This window comes from Silene latifolia, chromosome 3 (assembly GCF_048544455.1).
Source record: "Silene latifolia isolate original U9 population chromosome 3, ASM4854445v1, whole genome shotgun sequence".
NCBI classification, from domain to species: Eukaryota; Viridiplantae; Streptophyta; class Magnoliopsida; order Caryophyllales; family Caryophyllaceae; genus Silene; species Silene latifolia.
This window is the reverse complement of record NC_133528.1, coordinates 140,539,492-140,561,862: the sequence shown is the minus strand read 5'-3', so window position 1 is coordinate 140,561,862 and position 22,371 is coordinate 140,539,492. Positions and strand designations below refer to the sequence as shown.

General features: G+C 37.6%; 2 protein-coding genes across 2 annotated transcripts; both read right to left on the bottom strand.

The window, feature by feature from the left end:
- Window positions 1-1,245: 1,245 nt before the first annotated feature.
- LOC141649806 (heat shock 70 kDa protein, mitochondrial) lies at window positions 1,246-1,954 on the bottom strand. The gene is made up of 3 exons (XM_074458483.1): window positions 1,743-1,954; window positions 1,420-1,653; window positions 1,246-1,321 (listed from the first exon to the last, which is right to left on the bottom strand). Exons 1-3 carry the CDS (start codon window positions 1,952-1,954, stop codon window positions 1,246-1,248), a joined length of 522 nt encoding a protein of 173 aa, XP_074314584.1.
- Window positions 1,955-3,822: 1,868 nt separating this feature from the next.
- On the bottom strand, window positions 3,823-18,687 carry LOC141646340 (uncharacterized). The gene is made up of 3 exons (XM_074454260.1): window positions 18,444-18,687; window positions 4,286-7,016; window positions 3,823-3,865 (listed from the first exon to the last, which is right to left on the bottom strand). Exons 2-3 carry the CDS (start codon window positions 5,225-5,227, stop codon window positions 3,851-3,853), a joined length of 957 nt encoding a protein of 318 aa, XP_074310361.1. The 5' UTR covers window positions 5,228-7,016; window positions 18,444-18,687; the 3' UTR covers window positions 3,823-3,850.
- Between the last annotated feature and the right edge of the window lie 3,684 nt (window positions 18,688-22,371).

Genomic DNA, 22,371 nt, shown 5'->3' with positions numbered 1-22,371 from the left:
TGAAGGATTTTCTGGGATTGGGAGTAGAAAGGAGCACTGCTGGAATCTTCATTGCTTAAAAGAAATATACTCTAGACTTACTCAAGGACTTTGGAGTTGATAAATCCAGAGCTATCCAGCTCCCTGTCAATCCCATTCTCAAACTTGAACCAGGCAAAGGCACCCCCTTGCCTAATTCTGACCTCTACAGGAAGCTGGTAGGTAAGCTAATTTATCTGACCATTTCTAGGCCTGATATTGCCTACTCTGTTCAACTCTAGAGTCAATTCCTTCATGCCCCTACCTATGATCATATGCAAGCAGCCAGACGAGTTCTCATATATCTCAAAAATGCATCAGGACAAGGAATTCTGTTTGCCAGCAACTCTGCAGTTCAACTCACTACTTATTGTGACTCGATTGGGCATCTTGCCCATTCAGTAGGAAATCCACCACTGGTTTCTGCATACTACTTGGAGATTCTCCTATTTCCTAGAAATATAAGAAACAAACTGTTGTTTCTAGGTCTTCTGCTGAAGCAGAATACAGGGCCATGGCTATAACCACCTGTGAGGTTACTTGGTTATTCCAGTTGCAGCAAGATCTAGGACTAACTCGCCTGGGTCCTGCACATCTCAAATGTGACAATCAAGCTGCCCTGGTTATTGCAGCCAACCCAGTCTATCATGAACGAACTAAACATATTGAAGTGGATTCTCACTTTATCCGAGAAAAGATACAGCAGGGATTTCTCACTACCTCATATGTCAACACCAAAGATCAGGTAGCTGATGTGTAAACCAAGTTATGCTCTATCTCTCAGCACAACCGCCTACTGTCCAAGATGAGAGTTACGTCAAGCCTCCACTCTCATCTTGAGGGGGAGTGTAAATATGATAAGGGTCAAGGCTCCACAAGTACAAGTCAAGGAAGAACAAACCATTCAAGTTTGAATATGTCAAAGGGCAATAGTAGAGCCTACTCTCATCTAAAACAAAGACAAAAGAAAGGATCCTATGATACACAAAAATAGGATGATGCGTGCAAATGTAGGATCAGCTAGTATAGGAATAGTGACCTCCTTTGTCCACTGGTTATAGCTAAAACCCTTGTACTGCTAATATTTTGGTTGTATAAAGCAGCTCATGTATCATTTTCTCTATACACAATTAATGAATATCTTACACAATTACTGCTCAACTCTCTTATGTTTTCTACTCCCCTTGAGTTCATTAAACTCTTCATCATCATTCTCATCTCTACCAGTCAGTCGTTACCACCACTGCTATCAGCACCACCGCCGCCTACTAGGTGTTCCGCGTATTCCTCTTGCTCTTCTAATCTGAAAATAAACGATATAGTTAATGTCTAACTATAAAAGCAACAACAACTAACTAAACTCCAGTTAGAATCTGATCTACTTCTTATTAGCCTCCTTACTCGGCTTCTGAGATCTGTTTCCCACCAAAAAATAAAGCACCACCACCAGCCCCACCACCGGACATGTGCTGTTCAATATTCGAGACTGCCTTATTGGCGGCATCAGTCTTTGCCTTAATTTCCTCCACATCGTTCTTTTTCATGGCATTTCTCAAGTCTGAAACAACATCTTCTATTTCCTTGGCTACTTCGCTTGGGATCGCCTCCTTGTATTCTCTCAAGCTCTTCTCTACACTGTAAATGGTTGTGTCGGTTGTCTTCCTCGCATCGATTAGGCCTTTCCTCTCTTGATCCTTTTGGGCGTGTAACTCAGCTTCCCTAACCATCTTTTCTTTTCAATTTCTTGTTCTGATAGTCCACCAGAAGACTTGATGGTAATTTGCTGTTCTTTTCCTGTGGCCTTGTTCGTGGCAGAGACGGTGACAATGTCATTTACATCGATGTCAAAACTGACCTTAATTTGGGGGAGGCCGTATGGGGATGCTAGAATGCCTTGGAGTTCAAACTTCCGAAGCATCTTGTTGTCAGAAGCCATTTCACGTTCTCCTTGTAACACCTAAATTGCAAATGCACAACAAAAGTGAACTTTCGGATAAATATTTAATAGTATGATTTCTAAATTCTACTTCGTATGTTCTTAAGTTTATATGTTTTTTTTTTGTCAAAACAGGAATAGTACATAAAACTTACTCTCATAATTTCCTTAAAAAAAAAAGAAAAAAGAAAGAAAAACTACTCATAATTAATGATAAATAAATAAGTACAAATAATTGAATGAAAAATCTTTAAAATTTCACAATTTACTTTTTGAACAATCATGACAATAATTAATCAATCATTTTAATATGTCATTTTCTATTCCAATTTAAGTTTTCTCCAACTCTCACCTTTTGATTGTTTTTCTATAAAATTTACTTTACTTTTTTAAGTGGTTTATGTTTTTTTAATCATTAAGATGATCGTTAATCTCAAAATGAAAATCTTATAATATTTCTTTAAATTTGTTACTAAGCGTATATTGTTGTGCAATTTTACTTTTATGCTTTCCCGATCAACCTAATTGAATTTGTATTTTTGTATTCATGAGTATAATCATCTTTAAAATATATTTTTCTTTTTCATTTCATATGAACTATTATCAAGGCATGTACTAAAAGAAAGCGTACTAAAAGGAAGCGAATGTGAACCTTCAGATAAATATTAAATTGTATGGCTTCTAAATTCTAATCCGTATATTTTAAAGTTTATGTGTTTTTTTTTTCAAAATCGGAATAGATTATTTTATAATCTTTAATACTATTTTTATTTTTATATAGGATCGTGGACATAAGTATAATAAGAGATGGATCAAATTCTTGAAATAGTAATAGGGAACTTAAAAAATTTTATGAACCTTTTAGAATTCGAATTTAGTGAATATAGTTTTTTAGATTATAGAGCAATTGAAATGAAAATTTATTTCGTAATACATGGAGTAGATACCGACCATACCGTTGAATCGTATCTAATATTTTTCTATCGATATAATAAATGTTTTTCGGATGTAAATAATATTTGAAACATGCACGTGGTGATAAAACTTCAAAGATATTTCAATGGGAGGGTTGATGGAGATGTCTGGAAATAATTTGGAGATGACTATACTGAGGTATTGAGTTTACAACCTTATAAGGCGTCATTGAAGATTTTTCCATACGGAATTTATTATATACGGATGGTTTCAACTTTTAATATTATAAAAATCCACTTTATTATATTGTGGAGTAAAACACACGTATATAAAATGAGTCGTCTTTGTCATTGCTCCGTTGTCAAGTTTCTCAAAATTAATAGCTACCACATTGTCACTTGCAGGATTCGATTTAAAAAAATAAACCAAAGTTGTCAAAAAATTAAGGTATTAACTAACTAATTTCTATGTATTTCAAGACTGTACACTTTTAAATAGATCAACAACTAATTGCTCGAACAAATATTAACAATACGATAAAAATATCAATATTAAAATAGATAAACCCGTGAATTTCACGGATCACAAACCTAGTTGAGTGATTGAAAAATTCTTGAATATGGCTAGGAGGTCGAGCCCAAGTTAGTTTAGGTTGTCTGAGACAATGTCCATCGTATGACTAATTATTAATGAAATTCATCTTTCGTTTACAAGAAAATTTGGTAAGAGCAATATTGTTTACAATATTTTTTACACTCTTAGGAGACTCACTGTATTTTTTAAGGGTAATTTAGTCATCCAAAATTCCATATAACCTATGGCCCACTAGCTTGTCACTCAATAATGATTTTTGTTTATTTTATCTGTGCAAAAATTAAACTTAAAAACAAATAATTGAGACAGATGGTGTATATTTGATGTTTTTTTTTTTACAACGAGATAGAATAACCTACAACAATGCTCGTTGAGCAAGATTATGAGCTACTCTATTAAGGCCTTGTTCTTTTGGACTGAAACTAATCTGATCTGAACTGAACTGAACTTATAGGATCTAAACTGAACTGAACTGAACTTATAGGATCTGAACTGAACTGAACTTATAGAATCTCGAATCGAATCGAACTTATAGGATCTCGAATCGAACTTATAGGATCGATCTGAATCGAATCGAACTTATAGGATCTCAAGTGAACTTAAATTAAGTGAGGTATAGGATCTCGAATCGAACTTATAGGATCTCGAATCGAATCGAACTTATAGGATCTCGAATCAACTTATAAGATCTCGAATCGAATCGAACTTATAGGATCTCGAATCGAATCGAACTTATAGGATCCGAATCGAATCGAATCAACATATAGGATCTGAAGTGAACTTAAATTAAGTGACTTTAAGTCCAAAAGAACAGGGCCTAACTCCTCTAGGACAAAAGCTAAGAGAATAACAATGAAAATTAGACATAATAGACTCGATTTCTTGGATAAGCGAGCTAATGGAAGGAACAATCGATTCCGCTCCGACCACCTGCAAAACAAGGTCAAGGCAATCCGTAGCAAGCAAAATGTGCAGAAAACCAGCATTCAAAGCCCATCTTAATGCATAAACCATTGCCAGTCCCTCAGCTTGAAGAGGTGAAGCCGCAAAAAACCGAGCATGACCATCCGCCATAAGGACACCATTAGGATCCCACATACCCCATCCAGTACCCGCCGTTCCATCAGTTCTCCAAGCCGCATCACATTTAACAGTACACACATTCCCACAACCCTCATTACCAATAATCCGTATCGGGAAAGAGTTACGAGCATGATAACTCAACTCAGGCTCGTTGTCCAGAGAGCAATCCAGCTCAACACTAGAAGCATTACATTTACAAGCAATGGTCTGATGCATAGATTGAACATCATCAAGAATAAGACGAATAACAAACGCAGGCGATGGACGATTCCTTCCAAAGACTCTATCATTCTGATAGCACCAAATCCTCCAAAACGTAGCGACAAGAGGACAAATAAGAGTATCCGAGTTAGGGCATTTAGCAAAGTAAGCGACCCAGTTAATGAACCAAATTCTAACATCAATGTCGATCCCTTCAGTAATTCTCAAACCCAGCGGGCAACCAAACCAAAATGATTTAGCAAAACTACAATCCCTAAAGAGATGGGATTCAGTCTCCGTACCAGACCCATTTCCATCACAAAGAGTGCACAATGGATACCAGTCTAAATTACGCTTAGAAAATTCCGCACCCAACGATAGTGCATTAGCAAGGAATTTCCATAAAAAGACCCTCCATTTCAGGAAAATAGGGAGTTTCCATAATCTTGCTTTACGGAAGAGTACAATAGTTGGGGACATTCTAATAGAGTCAATCTCAGAACATGTTCTATTGGTGAACAATTCAAGTGCAGCATAATATCCAGACTTGACAGAGTACACCCCTTGCTTAGAAAGTTTTCAGGAGAAGTTATCACAAGTCGGGTTCAAGGGGATATAGGTCCCTAGAATCTTATTCCTGACTTCAAAACCCGGGTCAAAATCAAACTTTGAGAGATCCCAGCATCTTGAGGAGTCTTGCAAATCTCCCACTACTAAAGACTCATCTCTAAAATTAGGAACCCGACTATTACAAAGTTTTCGGAGGCTATCACCCTCAATCCACTTACTGTCCCAAGCACTCAGACTCTCGGGTTGCCAACATTCCAGCCTATATTCTTGTATATAAGATCAAGGCCTCAACATAAACTTTTAAGTACCCAAGAGGAGGCCTGAGGAGCTTTACAGCCATTCTGATCAAAGTGCAAGATATCAATCCCAAGCCAGGGACCAATGATATTACTTATCAAGCTATTATTATCATGAAGAATCCTCCAGGCCGATTTTGCAATAAGAGCACAATTAAAGCAAATAATATTACGAATATCCAGGCCTCCCTCACTGACAGGTTTACTTAAAAACTCTTTACTACACGAGTGAACTGATCTTCCGTTCATAGTTCCACCCCACCAAAAATGCACCATCAAAGACTGAAGCTTAGATGCCACACTTACCGGTATACGAAATACCGATAGAGAATAAATGGAAAGTGAAGATAGAACCGACCGAATAAGATTCAGTCTTCCTGCAACAGATAGCAAAATATTGTTCCATGAAGAAAGCCATCGCTTTGTCTTAGCAATAATGAACTTAAAAAAATTCTTCTTAAATGATCTGATAGCAGTTGGTAGCCCCAAGTAATTACCAAGGTCCTTTTTTTGTGAAATTTTGAAGTTAGTTAAACACTCCTTAACAGTAATAAGAGGACAATTACGCCTAAAAAGCAAAGAAGATTTATCCTTATTAAGACACTGTCACACTGGCCAGAAGCATCACAATATTCTTCAACAATACTCATGAGATAGTTTATATCCTGAAAACTGAAAATTCCAATGGATAAAAAAGAGCGAATCATCCGCAAACAACAAATGTGAAATTTCAGGGCCTTGTTTACATACTTTAATACCACTTATATTCTTAACCTCCTGCGCATACGAAACCATTTGTGAGAGAACCTCCGTACAAACCACTTATATTTTTTGTGCTTTGAAGTTACATACTAGAGTCACTTCATTCTCGACCCTTGGAGCGGAATTTTAAACCTGCTGAGTGCTAACAAGAAGTATAAACAAGGCGGGCAAACAAAAACACAAATGAATGCCATTTAATTAAATCAATTAACACACCATTACATTTCAATCATGTACACAACGAGGTAACAACACAAATACAAAATTGAGATATCGCATCCGATAATACCGAACTTAGTATCCCATCACGCTCGCCACTTTAAATTATTCAATAGTACTTCCTTCGTCCCAGTGAATAATTTACGTTTGCTTTATTGTGTGAGGAGAAAATAAAACTAATTGTTCACATAGTACTCCATAGTCCGTAGCAAAGTATTTCAGAAGAAATTAAACAAGAGCTCATAGGCGGCAGTTGGATCCCAGAACACTATTAATCGTATTAGAGTGATTATTCCCCAAATAAATCTCAAGTAAGTGAATAAACTCCAATAGTTCACTTGTCTACGGGGCTCAGGTCGCTCACCATCTTGTTCCGATTGTATGGATGAATCTTCCATTTGAGGCTTCTTATTCTACGTGACCTATACATTCAAAAACTCGTTAATTTTAGCCACACGCTAAAAATGCGTGTATTATATAAGTATATACTCCTTTTTGACAAGGGGTTTAATCCCGGGTTCAACTCCCTACACGGGAGTGCTGCGGTTACCTGTCATCCTAAAGAATGTCTTACCTGACACACGTGACTTGCAGGGTATTGCATGTACCCGACACTCAAGCCACTTTGGTTGCGGTCGATTGTTATCTATTCCCGTTTTAGGTATATTACTTAATTATTACGGAGTATTTATTTTTATTTTTGATAAGTTTAGAACGAGTGAGCAAGTGGCATGTGAGACAGTGACTAATTTATCATCACAAAATCTCATTGAAGACGGCAGGTATCCGTCACTTTGGAGTGACTTTGGAGTGACGGATACCATTTCCTCTCACAAATGACCCAAATAGAGGAGAGAGGGAAGCACATTGAGGTGCCCCCACCTTGTCCCCCCTATCCGTTTTGTGAGTGACATTACCCATCACTTGCTCCGACCCGTCTTCACCGAGACTAACTGATTTATCATTATGTTTATCGAATGCGATATTTGCTTTATTTTCGTATTATTTTAACTAAACGAATATTTAGATAACAAATGATCCACAAATAGGATTATACATTCAGTTGTATCATAACTATTGTATAAGAATCCGAGCTTATATATATATATTTTCTGAGCTAATTGAAAGTTTATGTTTTTAATGTGTGAATGGATGAATTCAATACTTTCTAATAAAGCTCATATTATTTAACATAAATCTCGGATACTTTATCACAAAACTCATATTTTACACCGTATAACATATATAACTGGTTGTATAATCCATGAATTGTGAATGATGGGATGGATGGAATATAGATAAATTTAAAACGTCCCAACATTCACAGTATTAAACACCTTAACTTCGAAGGTCGTTTTTCTCTCCATTACCTCAGGTTCATTACCTCTAATAAGGTACTACAGTACATTTTAATATATATTAACCCTCATACACATCACCATCCATCTATATTTATCTATATAAAATTTAAGAGTAAATTATCAATTACACTCACGCTTAATCTACTTGCTTACAATTACTCCCGTGTTAATTTTTTGCACCCAACACCATTTTACAATTACTCCCACCTTAATACTCCCTCCAAGTTTGATCAATCTTCCCTATTTCTCTTTTGAGCTTATTTTCTTATCTTCCCCTTTCCTTTTTTGATTATCTTTTATTCATTCTTTATTCATTCTCTCTCCTAAAAAGTCAACAATTTCCCCTACTTTATACTACTTTATTCATTTTTTATTCATTATTCATTTTTTATTATTTTCTCTCTCAACAACTCATACTACTTTATACATTTTTTATTGTTTTCCTTATTTTTGGTGCAAAAAGCAAAGGGGAAGATTGATCAAATTTGGAGGGAGTATATATTAACCCTCATACACATCACCATCCATTTTTTTTGCATCCACCTCAGGTAATATTTTGCACCCAACACCATTTTCAGGCAAAACAAATACTCCCTCCATACCACACCAATGGTAACATTGACTTTTTCACACTCGTCGAGATACGTTTTGCAACGTGAATATCTTTCGTTACACATTATTAAAAATTATAAAAAATTGATATTCTTATAACACTCATGACGATAAATCAAACAAGATCTCACATGACTATATTTTGTCTTATAGATTAAAAATAATATCGAAGATTCCCTACGACCATGAATAGTGCCAAAATTCTCAATGTTACCATTGGTGTGGTATGGAAGAGGTAATAAAGTGACGATTTTGCCCCCGCGTCTATTACTCTAAGTTGTATGACTTTTCAGTTACTTCCCCTATTTCATCTCATCAGCCTGAGTCATTTTTCCCAAATATTTCCCTCTCAGACACTCTCCGGGCACCACTTTTCTTCCAGCCCCAAACACTCCTCAAGTCCTAAACATCTACCCCATTTGAATCAGCGTTTTTTTTTCTTATTCGTCTTCAATCGGAGCATCTTAATTGATTGGATATTGATTATATTCCCTTAAACTCTTGTATAATGTGTGTCTTGTTTGGTGCAGGGTATCATGAAATATGTTAAACAGTGTAGTCAACCTCAGCGAGAGGCTTCGTTAAATAGATTCCTAATTAAATTAACCCTTTATTCATTTCCTCCAACTAATCCTAATTAACCACCCCTCTTCATTTCCCCCAACCAATCCAAATTTCCTCCACCAAAGAATAATTCAACATGAGAAAAAAAAAATACTAACAAGCACAATACCCATAATATAGGTTTTAATAATATGGAGAACATGATTAGAGAAGTAAGAAGGTGAAAATGAGTAGCAAAGAAGACGATGAAGAACAACTATGGAGATTGATAAGAATAGTATGTATGAGTTGCAAATCTTGCAATAGTTCTTGAAGAGGAAGAAATAGACTGGGATAACGAGTTTTATGGTGGTAATTGAGAGATAAATGATGACATGGTGTGGGGCGAAAAATAGGCAAGGACTGAGGAGGGTGGTTACGGAGTTGGGTTATAAGCTAGGTAGCACAAAAACGAATACGGATATGGACACGACACGAACACGTGACATGACATCCCATGAAATTTAGGACACAGGACACGTTATTTAAATTTAATAAAATATATATTTTTTTGTTACAAACGTTCGATTTTATTTTTGTAAAAGTATTTGATATTAAATTTAAAGAAACTTGGCCTTGATTAGAACTCGTTTTCATTTCCCAACCAAACCCATATTTTAATCAATCTCTTTCGGCGTCTCATTTCTCGTCTTAAGAACATCATTCACCCAAAATGATATTCAAATACCAAGGACACGAGTAGGACACGTGCGCAAATACCATGGACACGCGTCGAACACGTGCCCATATAAAAGTAGAAAGTTTGACACGGCTTTATAGGTGTCGGACACGTTTAGGCGTGTGTCCGACGAGTTCAGTGTCGGACACGCTGTCGGATACGGGACGACTGATTAAGAGATGTGTCCGTGCTACCTGGGTTATAAGCGGGAGATTTGGAGGAAGAAGAAAGGATGAGAAGTGAGTGAGTTAGTGATTAACAATGCTATAATACAATATTTTAATTGTAATTATAAGTTTAAGCAATTTTTATTTATGTTTCTGTTAATTTTAACGGAATTTTGACTATTTTTGACATAATTCGTCAATTGGTATTTATTAACAAACGAATACAAATTTTAGGTACCTTTAGGTAAATGAGGCTAAAGTTAGGTACTCCCTCACAAAAAAACCCATTTTCTTTAATATTTTTTGCAGGTCTAAGAGCAATCCGACGGTTTATTGCTCTATGGTACACATTGCTTCTTTGTTTCGATGAGATTTCAAAGACTCTCTGCTCTTTTGATTTATTCATATTTTTACTTTAAATGATCTCTAGGTTATAATTCTCCGTGGGATTTTTTTTTTTTTTTTGGCATTACTTCTTATTTCTTGCTTATTGATTGATTTGTGGTTTCTACATCATCTTTATAATTTGAGGGATGTTTTCTAATGGTTGTCAATAAATTTAAGGATGTTATCTGATAAATAAGTGATATAGCATAATAGGTCCCTTCTTTGAAATCTTTAATGGTATAAGTGAAATTTCCTCAGATTAAACTTTTGGATGCGGTATTGTGCAAATTACTTTTAGCTATTAGTGATCAAAGGTTTGATATTTGATTGAAATTCATAGTAATGATATTTATGTGATATTACTGAGTACAATTTGTCTAATAAAGCTTTGTGATAGAATATTAGTAAATATGTAAATTATTTACGTAATATTAGTTACCTAACTTAGTTGTTTTGTATAGGTAATTAGTTCCTAATTAGTAGCTAACCTTACTAATTAGTAGCTAACCATCTCTTGTATATATACCTTGTGATATTATCAATAATACTCACTGATTACATTCCTTTATGGTATCAGGAACCCTAATCGATCAACCTACTGCTTCCGCTCTCTCTTCAACCTCCGACCTCACGTCAAAAAAATGGCACCTGATGCAAAGGCGCAATTCCATCCGGCTCTTGCAGTGAACAACATCACCAACCACATCCCTGTCAAACTCGGCATGGACAACGACCAATATCTGTTGTGGGTTGCGTTGTTCACAAATCACGCGAAGTCTAATCGTGTTCTCCACCATATCGTCACCCCTATGGTTCCTCCTCGGGCACCAAACACGACCGACGAGCAAGAAATGTGGGAGACACTCGACGCTACGGTCTTACAGTGGATTTATTCCACCATCACCACGGAGCTCTTGGAAACCATCGTCGAGGCCGAATCCACCGCTAAGGAAGCCTGGGATCGTCTCGGTGATATATATCAAGATAACAACAATTCTCGCGCTGTGACCCTCGAGCAAGAGTTTCTGAACATCGAGATGGAGGATTTTTCCTCCATATCCACCTACTGCAAACGATTAAAATCATTGGCGGACCAACTGAAAAACGTCGGCTCTACCGTCTCCAATAGTCGATTAGTTCTTCAGTTAGTCTCCGGCCTGTCTCCGGCGTACCAGAATGTTGGGACGATTATTCATCAAAGCAATCCTCTTCCGGCTTTCTATCGAGCGCGGTCTATGCTAACGCTTGAAGAAGCAGGGATCGCAAAACAGGCTGCTACGGGTTCCTCCGAGGCCCTGTACTCTCGGGGCAATATGGACACGGATTCAGGTGGTCCATCCTCCAAGGTTGTTACTGCTACAGGAAAAGGCGGCCGTGGAAATGGGTCGAATGGCAAGAAGAAGGGTAACAAAGGCGGGAAAGGCAAGGCATTGGCCTCAAATACGACTCCTGCTGCTGCGCCTTCTGCCGCTCCTCCGTCGTCTATACCGCAACAGTGGCCTGCTGGGTATGGACCATGGCAATGGCCTCCCTCTCCTTGGGGTTATCCACCTTGTCCTTACCCCTCCGGTCCGTGGGTACGCTCACCTTATGCTGCACGCAACCAGGCTGGAGTTTTGGGACAAGGCCGAATCAGGCCTATGCTGCCACGCAATCAATGCCTACTCAGACGGATATCGAGGCCGTGATGTACACGCTAGGACTCACGTCCCCTGAGCCGTGGGTGATGGACACTGATGCTACGTCTCACATGACGTCGGATCAAAGTACTCTTTCGCCTTTAATTAATTCGAGTTTTCGTAATGGTATAATTGTCGGAAATGGCCTGTCAATTCCGATTAAGGGATACGGACATACCACCCTACCCACACCACACCCACCTCTCGTCTTGAAAAATGTATTATATGCCCCTGCCCTAGTCAAAAATCTAGTTTCCCTTAGAAAATTCACAACCGATAACAAGGTCACCGTTGAATTTGACCCGTTTGGTTTTTGTGTGAAGGACTTGCGGACGGGGACTCGTCTCATGAGGTATGATAGTCGGGGTGATCTATATCCTATCTCGACCACTACAAATTCAGCCGCACCATCTACCTTTGCAGCCTTAGCTTCATCGACTTGGCATAGTCGCTTGGGTCATCCCGATGATCCAATTTTTAATATTATTAGACAAAATAAATTGATTGATTGTAATTTGAATTCAAAAAATTCTATTTGTCATTCATGCCCTTTAGGAAAACATATTGGATTACCATTTGCTAAGTCTATTTCACGTACTTATTTACCATTTGATATCATTCGCCGTGACTTATGGACGTCTCCAATTTTGAGCTCCATGGGTCACAAGTATTATTTGATAATTTTGGATGACTATTGCAATTTCTTATGGACCTTTCCCATTTCTCACAAAAATGAAGTCAGCTCCATTCTTTTGAAATTTCATGCCTTGTCAAAACACAATTTGAGCGTAAAATAAAGTCGATACAATGCGATAATGGAACGGAATTTGTAAACGGCCTGTTTAAAAACTTCTGTGCGGATCAAGGGCTAGTCTTTCGACTCTCTTGCCCTCACACATCGTCCCAAAACGGGAAAGCCGAACGCAAAATACGTTCTATTAATAATATCATGCGTACCCTTCTTTTTCAATGCCCGTGAATTTTTGGCATCACGCCCTCGACTTGGCTACATATATATTGAACATAATTCCTAGTAAGCCTATTGCCTATAATATTCCTCTTCAACTCCTTTATAATCGGTCTCCGACTTATAATCATCTCCGAATTTTTGGTTGTTTATGTTTTCCTCTAAAACCGTCTACAACCATTCACAAATTACAGCCCCGTTCCTCTCCGTGTGTTTTTCTTGGGTATCCTAAAGATCATAGAGGGTATAAGTGTCTTGACTTCTCTACTAATAAAATTCTTATTTGTCGTCACGTCATATTCGATGAAACGGTCTTCCCTTTTGCGTCCTCACATCGACCCGACACACATACCTATGATTTTTTGGAAGATGGAGTTTCCCCCTATGTCCTTCGACACATAACCTTGACCCCAGCCCAACAAAACAACACACCACCCGTGTCCCCTACAGCCCAGCCTAACCGTGACCAAGCCACAACTACAGCTGCTCAACCCAGCCATGACCAGGCCACTGTTCACACCTTCGCCCAGGCCCATCGGACACGGCCCAACCCTCGACTACCACTACCAGTCGACCCATACCCAACCCTACTCGCTCCAAATCTACAACCCGCGCTGATCATGGCATTTATAAACCAAACCTCAAATACTCAACACCCAACTCACCACAAAATTTGTCTCACATAGTGGCTATCTCGCCTATTCCAAAATCTCCGACCTTAGCCCTTCGTGACCCAAATTGGAAACTGGCCATGGATGATGAGTATATGGCTCTAATTGATAATAAGACGTGGGTCTTGGTTCCTCGTCCTTTGAACGTGAATGCCATACGGTCTATGTGGATTTTCCGTCATAAATTTAATTCTGACGGTTCCTTTGAAAGGTATAAAGCTCGTCTTGTAGGTGACGGGAAAACACAACAAGTTGGTATTGATTGTGGGGAAACGATTAGCCATGTGGTTAAACCCGCTACAATTCGAATGGTCCTATCTCTTGCTTTATCAAAATCATGGTCCATTAATCAACTTGACGTGAAAAACGCCTTTCTACACGGTACACTTAATGAAATGGTTTATATGCATCAACCGATTGGGTTTAGAGACAAATCACGGCCCAACCATGTTTGTCTCCTAAAGAAGTCGCTCTACGGTCTCAAACAGGCACCTCGTGCTTGGTATAAAAGGTTTGCAGATTATATTGCTCGTCTTGGTTTTCTTCATAGCAAAGTCGATCATTCGTTATTTATACTTCGACAAGGCCAACATCTTGCTTATTTGTTACTATATGTCGATGACATCATACTTACTTGTTCTTCGGAGTCTCTTCGAACGAGTATTATGCGTGCTTTACAATCCGAATTTTCTATGAAGGATCTCGGGTCTCTCCATTATTTTTTGGGTATTTCCGTGACAAGATCGTCGTCGGGTATGTTTTTTTCTCAAGCCAGGTATGCTACTGAAATCGTTGAGCGCGCTGGTATGTCGAATTGTAAGCCGGCTGCCACCCCTGTTGATACTAAAGCCAAATTAAGTGCTTCACCGTCCGTTCCTTGTGACGATCCCACATTGTACCGTAGTCTTGCCGGAGCTCTTCAGTACCTTACTTTTACAAGACCCGACATCACATATGCGGTGCAACAGGTGTGCTTGTTCATGCCCAATCCGATGAATGCACATATGGCTGCCCTTAAACGTGTTATTCGCTATGTAAATGGCACTCTCCACCGCGGTTTATTGCTTCAAAAATCTGCTCCGTCGCTTCTCACGACTTATACTGATCCCGACTGGGGTGGGTGTCCGGATACCAGGCGATCTACGTCTGGCTATATATTGTGTCTTTCATGGTAATAATTTAGTCTCGTGGGCTTTTAAAAGACAACCCACTTTATCACGGTCTAGCGCTGAGGCCGAGTACTGTGGGGTAGCGAATGTCGTCGCCGAATCATGTTGGCTCCGCGATCTTCTTGTCGAGTTTCATGTTCCCATGCCAAAAGCTACTCTTGTTTATTGCGATAACGTAAGCGCTATTTATCTTTCGGGCAACCTTGTTCAACATCAACGAACTAAGCACATTGAAATGGATATTCATTTTGTTCGTGAGAAATTTGAACGAGGTGAAGTTCGTGTCCGCCATATTTCTTCTCGTTATCAAATCGCGGATATTTTTACTAAAGGACTACCTCTTCTACTCTTTGATGATTTCCGTGACAGTCTCAACATTCGGATGCCTCCCGTTTCGACTGCGGGGGTGTGATAGAATATTAGTAAATATGTAAATTATTTACGTAATATTAGTTACCTAACTTAGTTGTTTTGTATAGGTAATTAGTTCCTAATTAGTAGCTAACCTTCCTAATTAGTAGCTAACCATCTCTTGTATATATACCTTGTGATATTATCAATAATACTCACCGATTACATTCCTGGGTTGCAAACTTATAGTTACTGATAAGATGAAAGATGAAAAAACATTAGATCAAATTTCGATAATAAAGGTTAAGTCCCTTTTATCATTAATTATAGTTACTGATAAGATGAAAGATGAAAAAACATTAGATCAAATTTTCTAAATATTATGTTGTTCCTTTGTCAAGCAAGGGATTTTCGATATCGGTCGATCAGTTGTTTTGTACACAGTCTAACTTCCATTTTAATTGATTCTAGGGATAGTCAAGGCTGTAAAGCTTAAATCTGTAATTAATAGGAAACATAAAGCTTGCTCTTGTAGTTGTCGACTTTTTTTTATTATGATTACTTTAACTCAGCTTCAAAAGTATCTAATTCCTGCTTTATCACAAGTTTTGGTTGTTTTGGTTTTTTAAGGTAAAATGAAAGTGTTGTAATAACACTAGGCGTGAAACAATTTACTTCTGTTTTATGCAGGAAAAGCATGATGTAAAACTACAGCCATATTAAATCATAAACATGATCATCTTATGGAATGCATAATTTCAAGGCATTCAGAAGCTTATTTGCATCAAAATGCCAATTGCCATTAGCTTCTGAGCTTGGGCTTCATTCCTTTTCAAAGGCTTCAAATCAGTGAAATGAGAATGTTGTTACCTTGTGAGTTTTGAGACAAAAATATACAAGTCCGCATCTTTGGTGAGATAAATGGATAGAGAATTAGTTTCCATGGGGGAGTTACTTTCAAAGGCTTCAAACCATTGCACGAGTTTTTTTTGCTCACATTTCAATTTTTCAATAAGCCGCAATAATATAAGTCATTTACATTTATAAAAGATTCTAAATTCATTCTGATACAATGTCATAACTATTAATGTGGAGGAGCATATTGAGAACAGTAGATTGAATTGAGGCCCTGTTTGGTAAACAACGGATTAATTTCAGCATAAGTAGATTGTAAAAGCAGATTATAAATGACAGATTTTATCAGAAGGTTTGACTAGCATATTCTAATTAGCAGAATTAATTTGAGTGTTTGGTAATTGACATATTACGATTAGTAGATTGTTACTTTTCTTTGTAAAATGGAGAAAAATTTCCTATTTTACAATGGCGTTGTTTGGTAAACAGCATATTGCATAAATTTCAGCATATTTGACCCAATTAGCATATTTGACCAATCAATATGCTATTTTGGGTGTTTGGGAAACGGCATATTGAAATAGTAGATTTGAGCTCAATCTACTATTTTAGAATATGCTGCTCCCCCTAGCATATTCAAATAGTAGATTAGAGAAAAAAAATATTCACCTTTTTACCCTTTAAAAAATATAACCCTACCTTTATTTCTCCATTGTTCCTCCTTCACTCCCATCTCTGGAAAAAGGTACGTTTTTTTTCTCAAACTTGTTTTTTCACTTTTTCTTTAAAGTATTGCATACATATTGACTTGCATAAATACATACTCCATGCGCTTTTTTTTTTTTTTTGCTTTGATTTTTCTTTACTCAAAATTTAAGTAATTGGTAGCAAGTTGAAAGTCATTGTTACTATTTTGTTATTACGTGAACACTTGCACAAAGGAGTTTTATTCATTTGTGGCTAATCATTCCTCGCAATCTGTAACCGAGTCTTCGGGAACTAAAGAAATATCAACTGTTCCCGATAACATTACTTCTAGTTTGATGGCTAGTAGAAGAAATCGACATTAGTCATTAAAGTTGTTTGTGTGATGTATTTTGACAAATACTAGTCAATAATTTAATCATGTCCATTTTTGTCATTTTACAAAGGAATGAGCTAAACTGCTAATTTAATTCTGCTAATTACCAAACACCTTTGACAAATTCTTCTAATTGAATATGCTAGTCAAATCTGCCAACAAATTCTGCTAATTACAATCTGCTTTTACAATCTGCTTCTGCCAATATTAATCCGCTGTTTACCAAACAGGGCCAATATGCTAACCAATATGCTGGGGTAAGCAACATATTCACCCCAAATATGATGTTTCAATATGTTGTTTACCAAACACTAAAATTAGCATATTGATTGGTCAAACATGCTAAAACCCTTGAATATGCCAAAAATTGGCCAATATGTTGTTTACCAAACAACGCCTCAATCTATTGTTTCAATATACCATCTACCAAACACTCAAACTAATAGATTGGTGAGTCAAACATGCTAAAAGTCTTGAATATGCTGAAAATTTACCAATCTAACGTTTACCACCACGTTAGTAAAAGTGTTTTGTAATTAGCGGATTTAAGTTAATAGGTTGTTATATTTATGTGTAATGGTTGACACATTTCTTTTTAGAATCTAGTAAAGTGAATATGTGCTCACGAGCTACATAATGGAAAATAGTAGATTGCACCCAATGCTATTTTAATATGTTGTCTACCAAACACCCAAAACAGCATATTAATTAGTCAAACATACTAAAAAGTCTCAATAGGCTAAAAGCTTCTCAATCTTCTATCAAAAACCCACGTATATTAATTAGTCTCACTTTAGACGGTATATCTATCTAAAGTATAAACGGGTAAAATATGTCATCAGTTACGACAAAGTGGTGACATCCAACTTGATGTGATATTTGATCCGTCTACAATTATAGACGGATAGTATATATATAGATAGAGTGTATCCAGTAACAATAGAAAAACAATCATAAATACGGAGTATGATATTCCCTCCATCTTTCTTCATCGTCACTTTTAAAATTTTACGTCATACCCTCTCCGTCCCGGTCAATTGTTGTCCTTTCGTTTTGGCACAAAGACCAAGGAAAGAGGAAAAGGTCAATAACTAAATGACAAGCGGAACAAATTGAATGTGAATGATCAAATTACTCATCAAGTTCATTCTTAAAATAGAAAGGATAACAAATAACTGAAACACCCCAAAATGAAAAAAGACAACAAATGACCGGGACAGAGGGAATATATTTTGAGAAATGGAAATAAAATTGAGGAAATAATTACCTTCACGAAACTGATAACTTATAACGTAAGAGCAGTGCTATAGATCTTCTCCTTCTGACTTTCTCTTGCGGATAATTAAATAATTCGTACTACTATATGCAAATATGCAACTACTTTGTTTCTCGTTTCTTGTTGCCTTGAAGGCTTGATATCCGGTTTATACTAAATCGAAGTCTCGGCCCCTATTTATATATTGAGCTGACGCCTCCTTCCTGTAGAGAGACTTTTTCTTTTACGTTCAAGAGACGCTCGCGACGCTTCTCCTAATTAATTAAGAGGATTAATGATCGACGAATAAGATTCCGCTGTAAAAATTATGGGCACAATTTCTCTCCATTTCCTAAAAAGAAATGGAGAGACAAGTTCCTATTAGTGGTCTGGATCGTATTTTGACAATATCTAACGGTTCTAAATTTACGCATAAAAATAAAAGAAAATGAGAATGAAAGGGGATATTAATATTTAAAGAGATTGTGAGAGGAAATGGAGAGAAAGGAAATGGAGAGGATCCATTTCCAAAAATTATGGCCTAAATATTCGGGTTATAACCGTATTTATGAGCTATCCGTTAGAAAACAAGAGAATTGGTTTTTGAATGTGACGATTATTATTGCAATAGAATACAACCTTATATAGTTTACAAATACATGAATTTAGGAAAGACAATATATGAATCAAAATATACCTAAACTAATTAGATACACGAAGTAACGATCAAGGAACAAATATACGGAAAGATATGAACAATATATTATTTACTAACACGCCCCCGCAAGATGGACGTCCCCGAGGACAGGCCAATCTTGGAACATAAGACAACAAACCGAGATCGTGGAAGAGGCTTAGTGAGCAAATCAGCGAGCTGGTCAGTACTGGCAATATGTTGAACACGCAACTGCTGAGATTTGATACGCTCCCGAACAAAATGAAAAGCAATCGCAACATGTTTCATACGGGAGTGAAAAACGGGATTAGCAGAGTAATGAGTAGCTCCGAGGTTGTCGCAATAAATGACATGAGGGGAAGAAGAAGAAATGCCGAGATCAATAAGGAGAGAGTGAACCCATTCAAGCTCAGATGTTACATCCGCAATGGCACGAAATTCGGCTTCAGTGGTGGAGCGAGCAACAATTCGTTGCTTACGAGAAGACCAGACAATCGGATTGCGACCAAGATAGACAATATAACCGGAGGTGGAAACAAAAACATTCTTGTCCCCACCATAATCCGCGTCACAGAAGGCGTGAAGACGCAAGGGAGAGTTAACATATAATTGAAGGCCAAGATGTGCAGTACCATGAAGATAGCGTAGCAACCGTTTAGCTGCAGACCAGTGAACATCTGTGGGAGAAGCAAGAAATTGAGCAAGTTTATTTACCGTAAAGGAAATATCAAGACGAGTGAGAGAGAGGTACTGAAGTCCACCAATAACAGCACGATAATCAGTAGCATGAGGAGGAGAGAGCGGCTGACCATCATCATGACGCAAGGGAGGATGGGAAGCAATAGGAGTCGGAAGCGGTTTTGATTCATGCATCTTATGAAGTTCCAGCAAATCAAGAATGTACTTGGACTGAGTAAACAATAGACCATCAGAGTTGGGCATTACTTCCACACCTAAGAAATAAGATAGGGGACCGAGGCCCTTAAGAGATAAACGAGCAGATAAGATATTGATAAATTTCTGCATAGAGGACGGAGATGGACAGGTGACAATTATATCATTAACGTAAACAAGCACATAAATGGGGGAGGATGAGACAGAACACACGAAGAACGATGGATCAGCAGGTGATGAGCGAAAACCATAGGAAAGCAGGGCAGACTTCAGTTCATTGTACCAAGCTCGCGGAGCTTGTTTGAGACCGTAAATTGCCTTGGAAAGTAAACACACATGGGAGGGAGAACCTTTATCAATAAAGCCCGGTGGCTGGGCCATAAACACTTTGTCAGTAAGGGAGCCTTGAAGGAAGGCATTGTTAACGTCGAGTTGACGAATGGGCCAACGATTACTAACAGCGAGAGAGAGAAGAAGACGAACTGTATCAGGCTTAACAACCGGGCTGAAAGTCTCTGAGTAATCAAGACCCGGACGTTGAGTGAAACCCTTAGCAACCAAACGAGCCTTATACTTTTGGATCGAGTTATCGGGATTATATTTGATGCGAAATACCCATTTACACCCAATTATATTTCGGTCAGGAGATGGAGGAACCAGAGTCCAGGTTTTGTTTGTAGAAAGTGCATTGTATTCATCAAGCATAGATTGATGCCAATGAGGAATGGACAAAGCTTGTTTGACAGACGTAGGGAGCGAGTGTGAGGGAGACACAGTGGCTACCTTGGCGTATTTAGGGTTGGGCTTACGGATATTGTTAAGGGCTCGGGTTTGAATAGTGCGGGTGGGAGGAGGGGGAGGAGGGGGTGTAGAAGAGGGAGTGGCAGGGACTGTAGTGGAGGTGGAGGGAGAGGATACGGTGTTGGATGCAGGAACAGAGGTGGGGGTTTCGGTTGGGGCAGGTGTAGAAGAGGGAGTGGCAGTGGGAGAGGTAGGAGAAACAGGGGAGGAAGGAGAAACAGGGGAGGAAGGAGAGGGGGTAGTAGTGTCGGGTAGAGGTGTTTGGAAGATAAGGGTGATAAGTGCATATTTTATACATTTTAACCCCCTATATTAGCTTGATTTTACATGTCTTTAGCACTTATTTTAAGTGTTTTATAGCTAATATTTGCATTTCTAGTTGTTTTGGATGCTTTGACATATTTTGTAGGGAATAAGCTTTTTGGAGCTAAAATAACTACAAAGTACTAGAAATTGCAAGCTAAGAGGAAAGAAGACTAAATGGACTAAGGATTGGATGTTGCATGGACTTTGTGCCTCAAGTTGCATGAATTTTTGCATGGGAATTTGTTAGATCAATTAGCAAAATACAAATGAGATCAAACATCCAAGTCAAGCCTAAATTGCAAGACAAAAGTCAAGGGGAAAGCATGGGATTCCAAAAGATCTTAAGATGCCAAATGCAAGCATTAAGCGGGTGATTAATCGCACAATTAATCACCCACATAGGATTCTCCAAGGAATTAAGAGAAGAATTAAGGCAAATAACCGAGGAACACACAGCCCCGATCGGGGTTGCATGCCCTTTGGTTTCTTACGTTTCCTTCTCCTCTCCTATAAATAGGAGAGGTATTCCAAGGTTTTAGGCATCTCATTTTTACGTCCAAGTTTATTACAATAAGCCTCAAGCATTATAATTTCTCTCATTAGTTTTCTCATTTTAGTTTACATTTTGTTAAGCATTCCCTTAGTTAATCTTTCAATATTTTGTACTTCAAGATATTCTCAAGCATTTGATATTCAAGCTTTTGGTTATTTGTTATTTGTTCTTCCATATAAGCTCTCCTTTATAAGGTATTTCTGTTGGAGCTTGTGTCCTCCACAAATTAGTGTGATAACATTTGTAAATCTCTTACAGGTTCACAAGGGTATACTTCGTATATTTAATCAGTTGATTAACGTTTACCTAATAACGGTTGGCTTGCTAGAAAGTTTGACGTTATTATCATACATATGGCGGTGATCAACTGGTCCCTAAAGGTCACACCTATAGGATGTGTTTGAGAAATGTGGTTATAGAAATATAATTACATTGATGCCCAATATGACTAAAAAGTTAGTCAATGTGTTGATGAGATAATTATTTAATAAAAATTAAATAATATTAGTTGAGACGAATTAATCTTTCAATTCGTAAATTAAATATAATAAGTTATATTTAATTAAATGTATATAATGTTAGGTTGGACGAATTAATCTGTTAATTCGTAAATAAATATAATCAGTTATATTTAATATCAACAAGTTGAATGTGTCATAGTGGTAATAGTGAGGGTACACAAGCCAAGAGGTCATGAGTTCGATCCTCAC